Genomic DNA, 16209 nt, shown 5'->3' on the forward strand with positions numbered 1-16209 from the left:
CTTTCTTTTTTTTTTTTTTTCTCTCTTTACCCCACTTTGATATCTCATATGCCAAACGTTTTCAGCAAGTTGGCAATACAGGAATGGGGTTTATCCATGGTGCCTCAAGTCATGAGGCTCATCAGAGGCTATGGAAAGCATCGCATCACAATTCAACGCTCCATTCTGTTTCTGCTGATATTTCGTTCCTTGCTATCCATGCGACAACTGGTGAAAGCCTTTAAAAAGAGCAACAATGACCCCGCATCGAAAAAACGACACCCAGCAACAGCAAACAAGAGCAAGAAAGTAGAGGTAAGATACAATGCTGCTGTGCTTTATGTAGTCATCTAATACCACCAACCAACAAGGTGGACATGACATTTTTCAAACAACTGTATAAGCTACTGCAAATTGTCATGCCTGGTGTTCGATCCAAGGAATTTTGGCTGCTGATTATTCATTCTGGATTCCTGAGTAAGCAACAGATGTGGCCTTGAGAGCCGACACTTCAACTAATACACTGCTTTAGTCTTTAGAACAGTCTTGTCAGTATATATTGCTTCCTTGGACGGCAGAATTGTAAGTGCACTTGTGAGAGGCCAAATTAGAGAATTTGTATTGGGCATTGTTTGGTGGATGACCGTGGCCATACCAGCAACGTACACCAACAGCATGTTGAGTTACATGCAGAGCAAGCTATCCATTCAATTCCGTACTCGCCTTACCACCTACATCCATGATCAGTACTTGACCAACATGACCTTTTATGCCGTTGGTAACTTGGATGACCGTATCAAAAATGCCGATCAATGCATCACTGTGGATACCATGAAATTCTCCAACTCGTTGGCCGAGCTCTACTCCAATCTTGCAAAGCCAATCTTGGATGTCTTTATTTACAATTACCAGCTGACAAGAAGCGTTGGTTTTGAAGGCGTCTTTTTGGGCTCACTTATCATCAACTTGTCGTCCGCCGTTATGCGAAAATACACACCCTCCTTTGGCAAAATGGTAGCAGAAGAGCAGAAACTCGAAGGTGAATTCCGTTTCAGACATAGCCGATTGATCGAGAATGCAGAAGAAATTGCCCTGTTTGAAGGTCAAGCGATTGAAAAGACCGAATTAGACAAGAGCTATTATGCCCTGATTCGTCATGTGAATCGTGTCTTTCGAGTGCGTGTGCCCCATGGTATGCTGGAGGATTTTGTCATCAAGTACTTTTGGGGTGCCTGTGGTTTGGTGCTTTGCAGTGTGCCTGTCTTCTTCAAGGTGCCTGGCTTGACTGGCGATACATCGGTGGGCGGACGTACTGAGGGCTTTGTCACCAACCGTCGTTTGCTAGTGAGCTCATCAGATGCTGTGGGTCGTATCATGTATGCCTATAAGGAGGTTACTGAATTGGCAGGTTACACTAGCAGAGTCAATGATTTACTGGAGGTCTTTGAAGATGTAAAAGCAGGCCGCTATCAAAAGAACCTGGTCTCTTCCATCTCGACAGAATCCAATGCAGAGACGCTCAAGGGCCGTGGCGAGGTGGTGGAGAGCGAGAATATTGAATTTGTCAATGTGCCCATTGTCAGTCCTAATGGTGATGTGCTTGTTTCCAAGTTGAACTTTCACGTGAAACCCGGTGTAAGTTTTCTTTCCTCAATTATTGAGCTTGTTGTACAAGAAAATGTCACTCAAACCAATACCTGTTAGATGCATCTCTTGATTGTTGGTCCTAATGGATGTGGCAAGTCGTCCCTGTTTCGTATTTTGGGTGGTTTGTGGCCTGTGTACGGTGGCACTGTACATAGACCCAGTCATCGAGACATTTTCTATATTCCTCAAAGGCCTTATCTTTCCTTGGGCACACTCAGAGATCAGTAAGTCTGTGTACCTTACGCCATATGCATTGAATCTAATGAATCTCATACTTGAGCAGAATTCTGTATCCAGATACCCTCAAAGAGATGAAGGAAAGAAATGTAACAGATCAAGATTTGTTGGATATCCTCAAGGTGGTTCAAATTGAGCATATCGTTGAAAGAGAGGGTGGCTGGGACACTGAAAAGGAGTGGACTTTGGCCCTGTCTGGTGGCGATAAGCAGCGTATTGCCATGGCAAGATTATTCTACCATGCACCTCGTTATGCTATTCTAGATGAATGCACCAGTGCTGTTAGTATGGACATTGAAAAGATCATGTATACGCATGCCACTGCTCTTGGTATCTCGCTCTTGACCGTCTCTCATCGTCCTTCGCTTTGGAAATACCACAACTACATTCTTCAATATGATGGTCAGGGTGGCTATGTATTTACTAAATTAGATGCTCAAAAGAGATTAGCTCTTCAAGAAGAAAAGAATGCCGTAAGTGCTGAAACAAAAGTCTTGATCGTACCATGTCTCACCATCTACCTATTTCATAGATTGAAGCCAAGTTGCTTGAAGTGCCTAAATTACAAGCTCGTATCCAGGAATTATCTGAATTAAACAAATAATAAACTCATCATACCCTTTTATCTTTTGAATATACATGCTGTTTCAGTCATTTAAATAATACAACAAAATGACTTTTTTTAGAGAAGGGTAGCAAACAAATGCAATAGTATGTGTTCATTGTTTTGCTGCTGGGCAGGTTGCTGATTGTGTCATATTACTTGCCCCTTTAAATGCTCTCATTTTAATAATTATATTGGTCTATCCGTATTCATTGTATCATGGATACTTGTGTATATATATATATATATGTATATATATATGTATACAGAGAACGACTTGCTGCCTTGTCTGTTTTTATTCGTTTTCTTTATAGGCATCAATCATGACACTCTTTTATACAGAGACTCATCTCACCTCTCATCCCACACTAGTCAAGAATGAATTCGTAACATTTGACATTGCTTTTGCCATGATCACGCTGACATGCCGCGCGCATCGTCCCGAAGTTGTGCAATATCTGGATGAAAATCGAGTACGTAAAGGAGACGCCGTGTGTTTGCAAGCTGTATTTATGGGTGCAGACAAGCCGGGTGAAGCGCAATACATCAGCGTCAATTATATCGAACTGCAAAGCGTTCAGACCGGCAAAAAGAGAAAGTTTCAACAAATGCAGCAAATGCAGCCAGGTGTAATGTCTCCTGAAGCCATGTCAGTTCAATCGTCTTCTACTAGCTTGGCAAGCGACACTGGCTCAGGTATGTCGCTCTTGACACCAACAGATTACACCAAGAGACAAAAGGCAGAATATACCTTTATTGAGATTACTGGCTGCTTTAGAGAATACCTGTACATGCTGTATGGCCAGTCTACCTACGTATGCGATAGACACATGGACTGTATGCAAGATGAACAGAGCCGATTCAAGTTTTATAGAGAAAGTAGAGAGCTGCTTGTGCAACGGTTAGCAGACATGATGGTGCACTATGATCACATCTCACAAGCCAAAGACGAGAGCGAGAGAAAGCTCGGCGTGGTGAGATTTGTCAATGTTGTAACAGCACTAGTGTCTGAAACACATACAAGGTTTGCCAAGTTGAATCAAACGCTGCCGCCCTGCTTTGCTATTGATGCCATGATTCCTCTGCCATCCATTGTATTTCATTTGTATTTCAACGTTTGAAGGTCCCCTCTCCTCTCCCCCCCAAGTGGCTTGTTTCTTGTCCCAATAAAAAAATCTATAATGCAAACCTTTTATTGTGCTTTTTCAATTGAATCAAGTACCTTATACAACCATGACAGCTGCTCCTCCTACTCATGCTGGCTCTTGGCGTTCATTAGAGACCCCATTGAGTGACTCCATGTAAGCTTTACAGACTGTGTGATGCCATCATACGTAGTAAATATTCACCTGAATCAATTAGTTTATCAACTTTGGATAATATGGGCTTCGACACAATGACTCCTGTTCAATCAGGTGCTATCCCATTATTCATGAAGAACAAGGATGTGGTGGTAGAAGCAGTGACAGGCTCTGGTAAGACGCTATCATTTGTTGTGCCCATCCTTGAGAAATTGCTGCGTAGAGAGGAACCCCTTAAAAACTATGAAATTGGAGCTGTCATTATTACGCCCACCAGAGAACTTGCCCAGCAGATCCACTCGGTATTCCAGCTGTTTGTGCAAGATCACGAAAGAGAGGACGATATCAGATTGGGATTGTACATTGGCGGCTCAACCTCCTTGGCAGAAGACATTTCATCCTTCAAGAAAGAGCATCCTCGCATCTTGATCGGCACCCCAGGCCGATTGGAAGAATTGCTCACTAAGTCTGGACAGTTAGTCAACACAAAGGAATTGGAAGTGCTTGTTATGGATGAAGCAGATCGATTGTTGGATATGGGTTTCTCCAAGCAAGTCAGCAGCATCATTGCTCAACTGCCTAAACAACGTCGTACAGGCCTCTTTTCCGCTACAATGACAGATGCCATTTCAGAACTCATCCGTGCAGGCCTTCGTAATCCAGTGCGTATCGTCGTCAAAGTCGAGGATCTCGCCAACAAGGGTGCTATTCAGCGTACACCCGCCACACTCGACATTGATTACTTGGTGTGCGATGCAGATCAGAAATTGTTACAAACAGCTCGTATCCTGGAGACAGAATTAGCAGATCAAGATGGATCTCGAAAATTTATCGTCTACTTTGCTACATGTGCCATGGTAGATTACTTTTACAAAATCCTGAGTCGCTTACCCAGTCTGAAGCCCTTCTCCTTCCACTCACTGCATGGACAAATGGACACCAAGCGCAGATCAGCAACATACACATCCTTTACAGAATTATCGTCCGCTATTCCTGCAGTGTTGCTTTGTACAGATGTCGCATCTCGTGGTTTGGATATCTCAGATTTAGATTATGTGATTCAACTGGACCCTCCTCAAGATCCCAAGGCCTTTTCTCATCGTTGTGGTCGAGCTGGTCGTGCAGGAAGAAAGGGTCGTGCTACTGTCATCTTGGTGCGTGGTCGTGAAGAAGTATACATTGATTTCCTCAAGTTGCGAAAGATTCCTATTCAACGCAGACCATACATCATGCCTGACTTGACCTTGTTTGATAACAGCATTGCTGCTGGGGAGGATCAAGACGATGAGAGAGCCACTTCGGTGGAAGTCAAAGACGAAGGTGTCTCCGATTTCATTCAACAAATGCGTGCCATCGTCAAGACAGACAGAGATATCAGTGATCGCGCTATCAAGGCCTTTGTATCCTGGGCCAGAGCTTACTCCAAGCACGAAGCAAGCTACATTTTCCGCATCAAGGATCTAGACCTGAGTCGACTAGCTATGGGATTTGGACTCTTGAAATTACCCAAGATGCCTGAGCTGAAGGCACAAAAGGACCAAAGCCAGTTTGTGGAAGAAGCCATGGATTGGGACACCTTCAAATACACAGACAAAATGAGGGAAGCCAAGCGATTGAGGGAGCTGAAAGAATACCAAGAGAAACAAGCAGCATTCAAGCCACAACAACCCAAGAAGAAGACCAACACAGCTTGGTCAGAAAAGACAGACGCTAAAGAACGAAAGCTGGTGCGTAAAGAAAAGAAGCAAGCTAAGAAGGAATTTTTGAAAAAGCAAGCTCAAGAAGAAGTGGAGCTGAAAAAGAGGCAATTACAAGAAGAGGAGGATGATTGGGATGACTTTGCTGAAGAAGAGCGAATGTATAAAAAGGCTAGAAAGGGCAAATTAGATAAATCAGCCTTTGCTGAAATGTTTTAATCATTGTACTATATTAAATATATATATATATATCTATTTTTTTTTTCACCAAACACGATTTGCCATGATTTGATCTATGATTTGATGAAATACTTGCTTTCTGGCAGACATGTCTTCCAAGGGCTTGAGCGCAATACCTAATAATAAAGGTCGTTTTTCATGTGGATTCATGGCACCAATGGCTTGTAAAATGGAGGTGGAATACAAGATGTATAGATCGCTTTGTTCTCCTGTAGATTCTCCCATCAAGAAATGGCTGGTGGTAGGTACAGCTGAAGGGTTCATGGCTAATTGAGGCGAGATATCCAGTGTCGTTTGTATCTATCAAGCAGCATGAATGTTAGTTATGGTGTCTTTTTGGCTCTTTATTTTTTTGTAAAATTATACCAGGCTCCCAATTTTTCCATATTGTGTAATAATAACAAAGATTTTGTCTGCGTACCCAGTGAGTAAAATCTCGGTATGAACGCCATTGACAGTGATGGCAGCTTGCTTGTTCTGTAAGGGAAACTCCTGGTTGTTTGACATGATTTGGTTGCGTGTTTAATTGGAAAGAGGCTTATTCCACTGGGTTGTCCCGCTGGATATTTGTTCAGGTCTGCTCTCTCTCTCTCTCTCTCCCAGTTAACACGGGACTTGAATTCAGGTGATGAGTGTGTATGTTCAAAGGACGATGCACGCTCTGCGAACGAGAATGTATATGGCAGCTCAATACCCATTGCATTTATACAAGCATTGATTGGTATTTTAGTTTGCTCATAAGACGAAAAGACCAGCCTACCTTGAACATAATAAGCAGTATATATTTCATTACGATTCGCATTTGGCTGAGCATGTTGCAACAATCACATTGATCAGAAACTAAAATGCAAAACAGAAGCAGAAATAGAGTGAGCAGGCAAAACTACTGTAACTTCCAAACTGCAGCGTCTTTGTTTAGAGCTTATAACAGCATAGATTACCTTCCTAATAGGCATGGCATTGGGATTTGCCAGCCAAAATTGGTTGAATCTCCGACTGCCATTTTTTTTTTCACTCGAAATGGAAATATTTGATCCATTTTCGACTTGCTCGAGCTATTTTACAAGATTCGACTATATAAATTGGAATGATCAAGTTATGCTCCCTTAAGCTTTTTAGGAGCGCTTTTCAAGGCGTATCAAAAGGTGCTAAATATAAGAGGTCTTTTGAATAAGCTTATTGAGTAATGTTTGAAAATATAAAATGAGGTTGTTGGCCAAAATGTGGAGATTTTGCATATAAAGGTCGCACAGAGACAGTTTCAGGGGTTGCTTTGGATTGATAGAAACATTTTGAATTAATAAATGCTATAATAAAAGTCTTCATTGTTGGGCTCAAAAACGCGATTGTTTGATTTTCGTCAAAAACCATGAGGTGCCGCTCATGCTTTTTGGTCGATTTTTGATCATGTTTTTTAGGTCCCCAAAACGTTGAGCAAAGGTGTCAGGAAGTTACTACTACTCAAGTACAATTGTTTGGCGTTATTCTGGTGACTCAGAAAGGTCTACCTGTCGAGGTATGAAGGCTTGAAAGCTGCCAAATTTGGCTATGTATTGCTTTATAGAGTTTATTTACACGGCATAAATCACATCTTTGGTAGCTGCAATTTACTGGAAAGGCAGTTCTGTAGCTTGAGCAATTTTTAATTCGAATAGGAGGCATATTGATTTTGGTAAATCTGATTCATGCAAATTTTGATGCGCTATGTTGCTAGTAAGCTTATTAACAATGAAAATGATAACCCGAATTTGCTCCTTGCATACTATGGTAATTTAGTATCATTATGTAAAACGTTTTCATTGAAAGCCCCGTTCCACTTGTATGTAATCTTCAGTCGTCTGCGTGCTCCACGAAAAAATGATTAATACGAATAGATGTGCTTCCCCCTTGAATTATCAGTGCTGAAATTTGTTGAAGGATATACATGAATTTTAACAGTAATGAGCCATACATTTGACACTGCCTAATACAGGGCTTATGATGAATTTATAAACTTCTATCTATCAGTTGAACAATGCCACCCTTTATTATGTACATCTAAATTAAATTTGTTCGAAATACTATCTAGAATCAGAGATTCGAGAAGCGGATATATTTGGATCGTCTTTGACGATGCAATTTAGGGGATAATTGACTGGATCCACCATGTGTTCTTAGATCAGATCGAGCAAATTAATGGTTTTCTTCCACAGAATGCCACACAAGAAAGCGACCTCCTGTCAATTAATAATGGCTTACTCATGACACCAAAATGTTGCCTGACGCAGATCCAAAAAACCACATACATACCAAAGCATGTAATAATCAAGGAGTATTGCACACACACACACACACACACAATGACGAAAAAAAAGGAAGCATTCTTCCACATGACTCTTTTTGGAAACATGATGATCAGGGAGTTAGAGAGCAAGAGAACAAGAACCCATGTGCGCAATACAAACTTAACAAAATGTCGGGCAAGATAAAGTAAGTCTAGAAATCAATTCAATTATATTAGCAAAAAAAAAATTTTTTTTTTTCATCAGTTCTTGGTTTTATTGAGGAATCTTCGATAGATACAAAATGGAAATACGTAAAACAACAATGCAAGCTGTTTATTTTTTTTTTCATGAGAAGGGGAAGCAATTTACTAGCTTTTAATAACGCGGATATATTTTCGAAGCTTCTGAAATACATGTAAACAAATAATACCTTCAAGAGAAGTCTCTAGCAACTTGCCTTATTATAAGAAACTGGCAAAAATAAAAAATCATCGTGTGCTCACAAATTCGATCCGAGATACATTTAGGCAATATCGATTTTTTATATTTTGCACTGAATGCCGAATTATGGAGCATTTTATCCATATGCATGTGGTACAGGGAATATGACAAATACCCTATTTTAGCAATGAGGAGGGAGGCATTACAAAGAACTTCTTCTCAATCGCATGTTTCCTTGAAATCGGCACATGGGTACAAGTAGAGAGAGAAGAAGAAGAGCAACAGACCCAACCTGGCTTATAACATGTTTCTGTTTGTTCCAAGATGCAAATTCGCGATATAAAGTATATTCCGCACTAAAACCGAAAAACCGGTACGGTTCAGATCTAAATTTGTTATTATGAAGCGCTTTTTTTCTGTAAAACCATAAATGTTTAATCGAGAGAAAAAGAACAAGGTCATATTTTTCTTCATAATAAAAAAAAAAGGGCGGGGGGGGGATAGAAAGCACAAAGACATAGAACGAAAGGATAACAAAAGATAAATGGAAAGCATATATAAAAGAAAGAAGAACAAGAAGTATATACGTATTGATTAAGGTGGATAGTAGGAGAGAAAAATGTCATAATACAGTTAATATTGAGTGCAGTTGATGCTGTCGGGTCAGGTGGCTTCTATTCAGTTCTTTGCTTCTTTTTGAAATAATCCACTTCATCTCGTTCTGTTTCGATGTGATTTAGCTATCAATTGAGTTATCCAAATTCCTGCTTGTCCTTACCTGAAGCTTTGACATCTTGGCTTGTTGGATACCCAGGATGACTTAAGGAAGGAGGCTCTGGATTCAAGAGGTGCGATTCTTTACCAAATCCTAGTTTTCGATTTGTTGATACTAGATTCCTTGTGAGCATACAAGATTACATAGGATCCGCAAGATATATATAAAAAAAAAAAAGACTTACCATTGCTGGGAGATGACGATGATGATTGAGACGAGTAGGATGATCGGGAATGTAGCTGGAATTGCTGCGTATGTAGAAATTGTTCGAATGTTCGATTTCCAGAGGGAGGAGTAGCAATGTTACTTGGATTATCTGGTGAAGGCTGTTGCTGTGGATACTGATTGTGCTGATCGGATGGAAACTGATTTGGATATTGAGGATACTGAAATGTAGGTGGAATAATGTTGTTTTGTAGTTCTGATAGTTTGGAGAGCATGGCCACTACACAAAGGGTGAGTATGCCATGTTTAGGGTGAGATACTGTATGTGTACGCTACCTCTTTTCTCTTCTTGAAGACCGAGATTAACTAAAGTGTTGATAAGAAGGTGCATTAGATGGCGCGAAAAATGGAATCAATCAATCAAGAATATACCTTCCCCGTCCAAGACTTCATTTAGTAATGTGGCGAAGCCTCCAATGGTATGCTGCTGTTGGCTCAGTAACCCACGCAGAAAGTTGGTCTCGTTTTTCAGTATTTCGTACGATCGAGATACATGATGAAGCCGATCTTCAATATGTAGAATGTGTTTGTACATTGGGCCGTATATATCATCGTCGTTTTCGGATTGACCTCGTGTATTATTAGGAATGCGTGCTGGCATGTTGGAGAAATTGGGCTTTGTGCTCTTTCGTTTGATATTTTGCAGATCTTCTATAGCGCCTCGTTTGAAATGAGGATGCTTAAACTCCCAGGTTTGATTGTCTGATGTCAAGTTGGAATGAATCATGTCGTTTACTTTATGGAATCCATACACTATATGAAAGTAGGTCAGATTGAGCCACCATGTTCAGTTTATGCAGGTACAAACAGAGAATACCGCCTTACTGTTTAATTGTCGAACAAAGCTCTGCCAATTGTTATGTTTAAAGTACTGAGGGAGCACAGATTTAGAGAATGCCGTAGGATTCGACACACTAAACAAGTCTCCTCTATCCGACCATGAAATAAGGTTTTGAATGCTTATGTCTTCCAGCATTCTATGTCAAACAAAAAAAAAAAAAAAAAAAAAAAGATGAGATGTCTTATCCTGTCATGATTTGAGCTGTATATACCTACTTGTATAGCTTATTTACAAATACAGCTTGAGTGCGTCCAGTGCCGCCCTCACTCTCGCTTTGATGATGTGTTTGCTGGTAGTTTGCATCTTGTGTTTCTACATTGAATCGATCAGCCTTATTCTCGAGATGAAATGTCGATGCAAATACATTACCTCCTAATGTCATGTTGCAGGCACTGAGTGGAGCGATGTATAACTTTTTGCTGTGAGTGGAGATTCGGTTGTGATTTTCAAAGTGATTTCGCCTTGATGTAGAGAGAGAGAGAGAGCTGAAAAAAATAAATCGATCGATTGAACTTGTAGTTGAGATGTTGGTAGGTATTTCAAATGTTGGGGAAGTATAAAAAAAATTGCTTGATGGAATTCTTTTCTGAGGACTTAATAAAGGTACATTTGTTTATAGTGCGATTCTGATTTTCATGCGAGGGAGAAAATCAAATAATGAAACGTTACAGAAAGGGGAAAAAGAGATGAAAGAATTGGACATTCAAGCACGCTTTATATCTTTAATCCTGTCACGATCAATGAATGCATCCAATTTCCCGATCGCTTTGTATAGCAGAATTACCAAAAATAGGTCAAATAAGTTGAATTCAGCAAGCACATTTTTCATTGAAACCCTTTTTTTTTTTTTTTAATATACATATGTTTTTCATGCTATTAGTTGTGTGTTTGGCTCATTGAAGGTTGGATCTGAATTGCGACATTGAATTATGACCTGATGTTTGTGCGATTTGCTATGTTTCTTTTTTCTGTGTGTGCAGTTCAAAAGGGGAAAACTCTTGGAAGGCCTCATTTAAGGGATTTCGGGAGAGAGGGGCTCGACAGAGAATAATGAGTTACTGTTAAAAATGATCCTTCAAGCAGGAGGCGAGCAATGTATCATCACCGAATAATTGCAGCAGTAAGAGTCGTTTGTAAACAGCAAACTAAAAAAATACATTTGCCCTGACCATATGGTAGGAAAAGGTTACTGTGATCATGATTTTATTGTAGAATGGACATATATTCCTTATTAAGGGAGTATGTATATATCTCGTTTTTGTGCTCCCAGTAACCCAAGTAATTGGCTCTGTATATCAGGCAAAGTTTACGATATAATACAGCTATTGTTCTTTTTGTTCGATGAGCTTTTATGCGAAGAGTTTGAAGACGATTTCTGTATGGGAGCCTGTTGTCGCTGTGATAATGGTGCTTGTGATGGAGGTGGTGCCAACGACTGTTGCTGTTCAATCATGCTTTGTCGATGCTGCCTCTTTTGCTCATCTTGTATGGATACAGCAATGGCGTAACTGCATTTCACAAATAAACGTTAGATCTTTTTCGAAATCGGCCACCCGTTTGCTTACTCGAGATCTGTATTGGCATCTTGCACAGCCGTGTTGCTATTACTGCTACTCCCCTGAATGTTCGGCTTGGAAAATGAACCATTGCAAAATTCTGACGAACCTTGATCAATATCGGCCAGACTTTCCCAAACAACAGATCGCTCAGATACCAAACCAGAGTCAGTGACCAGCATGTAAAGACCCAATGAAGGATGTCTGTAAACAGTGGAAAACTAAATGTTGGGAATCAGTATACTACATCTAAAAGGTTATAAAATGATAGCGTTTTACATGATTGTTGCGGAATAGTACACACAGGGTATCAGTAGGTATCGAGTCCAAAAGGAGGCTAAGGCCAAAATAGGTCAATTGAGTTGCTGTATCCTTTAGAAATTCAGTTGCCACGAAGCCTAAATTATACATATACAACATTAATGTTTAATGTGTGTAACAAGAATGGCTTACAACGCACCTTCATGCAGTTTCTCTTCTTCGGCCGTTGTCAGCGATTTGGTTACCATGAGGCCATGATCGCTCTGGCGCGAACTCAGCTCATCCGCTTGCACTATCAATTCAACCGCATGATTGTAAGTGCCGCATTTGTTGACAACCACATCAAATGTCTCGACATCTTGCGGATCTGCCACCCAACCATGAACGAGATTGACATTGAACAAGTCAAACATGGCTAGTTCAGCTGTGGGCTCAAAACCGTGAATGCTATCAAACTTGATATTTACATCAAGGCCACTCTTTAGATGAGGTAGAATAGAAAAGGCTGCGTCTAGGTTGTGTCTATACGTCAGTACAAATTCTGATGTATCTTGACGTTTAGGTGGTTGTGGTTGTGGTTGGTTTTCAGCGTTTTTAAGGGGTGGTTCGGCCTGTAAGAAGCGTATTAAGGTGAGACACTGGCATGTAAGTAGACTTGTGGCCATCATTTACCACAACAGTTTCGTCAGTAGGTGCATGGCTCAACAAGTAATCCCCTAATCTGTCTACCAAATATTCAAATGTTACAACCTCTCTATCAGGCGGTTGAATCTCTAAGTCTCCACGTAGAAACAAGACATTGCAGATAGCAACTAGAGGGCATGGTCCGTTTTCTAATGTAGGGGATGAATAAAAAGACACATTCTTGGTCCTTTGCTCGCGTACAATACCATTTTGTGTAATAATACGCACTTTCTTATTTCTCCAATCGATCGTTTTGACAAGGTATTCATCTTTATCGCATTGAGCAACTGCATCAGGCACTGTTTCAAAGACTGGAGCTGACTGCACGTCTTCAGTAACTGGAGCTGATGCTGTTTGAGGTGCTACGGGTTCTCCTGAACTGCTACTGCCGCTGCTTGCTTCTTTTCGTTCCGTCTTGTTATCTTTGTCATCATGTTCCGTTACAAATGTGCTTGGGCCTTCCGTCTTTAATGTTGCGTCAATAGACAAGTCCTTTAAATTTGCTTCGAGTGCCATTTCCAAGTATGAGAGCCTAAAGAAAAGGATTTGGTTTGCAAGGAAAATTCGATTTTGTTGGATTGATATGAGCCTTAAAAAAGCAGTGTGGGATGCAGAATGCTGTGTGACACTGTACCCAATGAGACACAAGAGCGATGTAAGAGCATTTCAAGCAGGTATCCAGTAAATGTCTATTTGACAATAATAGAGTCTGATATTTCACTGATAAAAGCTTTATAGAGTATCATCAAGCAATATTTACATTTACAATAACACGTGTATCAGGCTTTCTGCATACAACATTAGATGAGGGTATAGCCTATCAAGTTGATGACACTCATTCATGGTGACATGTATTCGATGTTGGCTAATTGAACAAACAAAGCGGCATCATGATTGTCCTCTGTATATCTATTTATCATTTTGCTATTGCCATTCATGCATGTGTATCTGATCTCGCTATAAAACCAAGCATTGGCTTTGAGATTCCAACTCCCATCGAACATGTCTGTGACCTTGCAAAAAGTGAGGCGATCATAAACAAACTAGAGCATTTTACTTTTTTCTACTTTTTTGAATTCATTACACAATGGCTACTGACCAGGAGATGATGGATCGCATTGCCAAGCTGAGCAATGCTATTGAACAGCAGAAACACATGGCAAGCAGCAGAGGCGGCTATTATGCTCGAGGTAGACCATTTCGTGGTCGAGGTGGAAACATGTCTCTCTCCAACACTCCACCGAGACACCCAACTGCACCCTATTACCCTGCAAATAACAAATATATCAACCCTGCCACTGTGAAGCTCTCTTCAGCAGCAAATTATGTGAGCCCATCGATCAAGGCAAATCATCAGCATCGCAACCTAGCAGTAAACACTCCAGCTTCACCAATGTCCACTCCATCACCACTATCATTACCACCTCAGAGCCGCAACAAAAAGCTCATCATCAACCATAAAGGTAGCAATGCAACCACGAGTAATACCATGGTCAAATCAATCAACACTGCGACAGGCAGAAAGCAAGTTGCCATTGATGGCGTAGATTTCGTAGTCAAGGGAAAGAAATTGATTCGAAAAGACCTGTTTGACTCGAATATGACCAAGACCAATCTCTTGATGGCAAATTCAACCGCACCCAAAGTACTTATTCGAAAATCAATCAAAAGGTAGTATATTTACTGTAGCACAAGGAACATCTGATGCTCAATGGCCGTCTGATAGCTCCAAGCGAAGAGATAAAAATAAAAACATGGTGATTGGGAAAGCGCCTACTGTCAAACGCAAGCCTGCGACAACAACAGTACGTCGCCATCATTCGAAAGGGAACATGGTATTTGTGCGAGGGCCCGAAGGTTATGTGCGTCAAGGTCGATCTGGTAAATCGCTCGTTTTGAACAGCCACAAAGGTGCCGTCAAGAAGCCGCGTTATTGTGGATTCTATACTCGTTATGGCAAATGCCCCAATGGAGCTAGATGTCCCTTTGTCCATGATACCAACAGAAGAGCCATTTGTCCTCGTTTCTTGCAAAACCGATGCAAGAAGACTGCAGCAGAATGTCGATTATCACACACACCCAACCCACACATCATGCCGCACTGTGTTCATTTTCAAAAAGGACACTGTACGAATGATCCATGCATGTACGCTCATGTGCTTGTCAGTAGAGACGCTCCTGTCTGTAGAGCTTTTGCCATGGAAGGCTACTGTCCAAAGGGTCTTGACTGTGAGGAAAAGCATGTCCATGTGTGTCCCGAGTTTGCTGAAACTGGTAAATGCTCCAACGCCAACTGTAGATTACCGCATGTCGCTCGTCGAAGCAAACAGGATCAAGGTAGCAATCAGAATAGCCAAGCAGCAGGCATTGTTCGATTGGGTAGCTGGGTCAGTCCTCAATACTATCATGCTCAAAAGATGGCAAAAGCCGAGAGAAGAAAGGCAGTAGAAGAAGCTACTGCTGCCAAAGTGTGGACGCGTCCTTCATTAATACAAGAAGCCGAGGAACAAGCTAGAGAAAAAGAAGAGGAGGATGGGTTTGTGCGTTTGTTTGACGATAGTGATGAAGATGATGGTTGGAGTCAGTATGAAAGAAGTAGCGATGCTAGCGGCGTTGAGGAGGAACCTTTACGATTCAGAGACGAAGCTGATGAGGAGGAAAACGATGATGAAGATGAGGACGAAGAAGAGGAAGACCAGGATCAAGCATCGGAAGATATGCAACAAGACGCTACAAATGAGGAATCTGATCAAGACGATTTCTTTGACGCAGTAGATGCAGAAAGCCCAGGAAATGAAGCGAATGAAGAAGATAGCGATGTTGAAGAAGTGTATGAAGAGGCTTCGGATACAGAGATGTCTGATGCTTGAAAGGGTTTGTATATGTATATTTAATTGTATCAATAAACTGGTAATCTTTTTTTTTTTATTTTTATTTAAATTTTGATTTTAATCGTATCTCAATACAAGTAAATGTGTAAAATACAGCCAAAATTGACAGCTTTCAAGCCTTCATATCTTGACATGTAGGCCATCCTGAGCCTCTGGAATGACACCAAACAATTGTACTCGAGTAGCAGTAACTTTTTGACACCTTTGCTCAACTTTTTGGGGACCCAAAAAACATGGCCAAAAATAAAGACAGCCTGCACAAACAAGCATGAGGAGTACCTCATGCTTTTTGACGAAAATCAAACGATCGCGTTTTTCACCTTGAAAATAAAGACTTTTCCTATGGTATGCATTGAATCAAAATGATGCTATTAATCCAAAGCAACCCCTAAAGATTTGTTTGTGAGGCCTCCCTATGCAAAACCTGGATATTTTTGCCAAAAACCTCATTTCATATTCTGCCAAATTTCTCAATAAGTTCATTATAAACATTTACTTTACTTGGCACCATTGGAAACGCCTTGAACAGTACTCCAAGAATGTATTAGGAAGTATGGGTTGATCTT

General features: G+C 40.8%; 8 protein-coding genes across 8 annotated transcripts; 5 read left to right on the forward strand and 3 right to left on the reverse strand.

The window, feature by feature from the left end:
- Positions 1–48: 48 nt before the first annotated feature.
- On the forward strand, positions 49–2467 carry PSY2 (Platinum sensitivity protein; the record flags this gene model as incomplete). The annotated part of the gene is made up of 6 exons (XM_064830841.1): positions 49–294; positions 351–456; positions 512–1614; positions 1684–1850; positions 1910–2336; positions 2396–2467. The coding sequence occupies 6 exons, from the start codon at positions 49–51 to the stop codon at positions 2465–2467; spliced, it is 2121 nt and encodes a 706-aa protein (XP_064683343.1).
- A 323-nt stretch (positions 2468–2790) lies between these two features.
- Positions 2791–3588, forward strand: ATC70_011656 (uncharacterized protein; the record flags this gene model as incomplete). The annotated part of the gene is made up of 1 exon (XM_064830842.1): positions 2791–3588. The coding sequence occupies one exon, from the start codon at positions 2791–2793 to the stop codon at positions 3586–3588; it is 798 nt and encodes a 265-aa protein (XP_064683344.1).
- A 112-nt stretch (positions 3589–3700) lies between these two features.
- On the forward strand, positions 3701–5684 carry ATC70_011657 (uncharacterized protein; the record flags this gene model as incomplete). The annotated part of the gene is made up of 2 exons (XM_064830843.1): positions 3701–3768; positions 3830–5684. 2 exons carry the CDS (start codon positions 3701–3703, stop codon positions 5682–5684), a joined length of 1923 nt encoding a protein of 640 aa, XP_064683345.1.
- Positions 5685–5729: 45 nt separating this feature from the next.
- Positions 5730–6212, reverse strand: ATC70_011658 (uncharacterized protein; the record flags this gene model as incomplete). Its single annotated transcript, XM_064830844.1, has 2 exons — positions 5730–6005; positions 6072–6212. 2 exons carry the CDS (start codon positions 6210–6212, stop codon positions 5730–5732), a joined length of 417 nt encoding a protein of 138 aa, XP_064683346.1.
- A 2872-nt stretch (positions 6213–9084) lies between these two features.
- Positions 9085–10633, reverse strand: ATC70_011659 (uncharacterized protein; the record flags this gene model as incomplete). The annotated part of the gene is made up of 8 exons (XM_064830845.1): positions 9085–9131; positions 9189–9299; positions 9370–9630; positions 9687–9716; positions 9783–10163; positions 10236–10387; positions 10467–10563; positions 10621–10633. 8 exons carry the CDS (start codon positions 10631–10633, stop codon positions 9085–9087), a joined length of 1092 nt encoding a protein of 363 aa, XP_064683347.1.
- Positions 10634–11557: 924 nt separating this feature from the next.
- ATC70_011660 (uncharacterized protein) lies at positions 11558–13268 on the reverse strand (the record flags this gene model as incomplete). Its single annotated transcript, XM_064830846.1, has 6 exons — positions 11558–11759; positions 11817–12028; positions 12087–12205; positions 12268–12679; positions 12741–12901; positions 12959–13268. The coding sequence occupies 6 exons, from the start codon at positions 13266–13268 to the stop codon at positions 11558–11560; spliced, it is 1416 nt and encodes a 471-aa protein (XP_064683348.1).
- Positions 13269–13839: 571 nt separating this feature from the next.
- Positions 13840–14427, forward strand: ATC70_011661 (Phosphodiesterase; the record flags this gene model as incomplete). The annotated part of the gene is made up of 1 exon (XM_064830847.1): positions 13840–14427. One exon carries the CDS (start codon positions 13840–13842, stop codon positions 14425–14427), a length of 588 nt encoding a protein of 195 aa, XP_064683349.1.
- Positions 14428–14506: 79 nt separating this feature from the next.
- ATC70_011662 (Malic enzyme) lies at positions 14507–15622 on the forward strand (the record flags this gene model as incomplete). The annotated part of the gene is made up of 1 exon (XM_064830848.1): positions 14507–15622. The coding sequence occupies one exon, from the start codon at positions 14507–14509 to the stop codon at positions 15620–15622; it is 1116 nt and encodes a 371-aa protein (XP_064683350.1).
- Between the last annotated feature and the right edge of the window lie 587 nt (positions 15623–16209).

The sequence above is a fragment of the Mucor velutinosus genome, assembly GCF_035048745.1.
Source record: "Mucor velutinosus strain NIH1002 chromosome Unknown tig00001564, whole genome shotgun sequence".
Classification (NCBI taxonomy): Eukaryota; Fungi; Mucoromycota; class Mucoromycetes; order Mucorales; family Mucoraceae; genus Mucor; species Mucor velutinosus.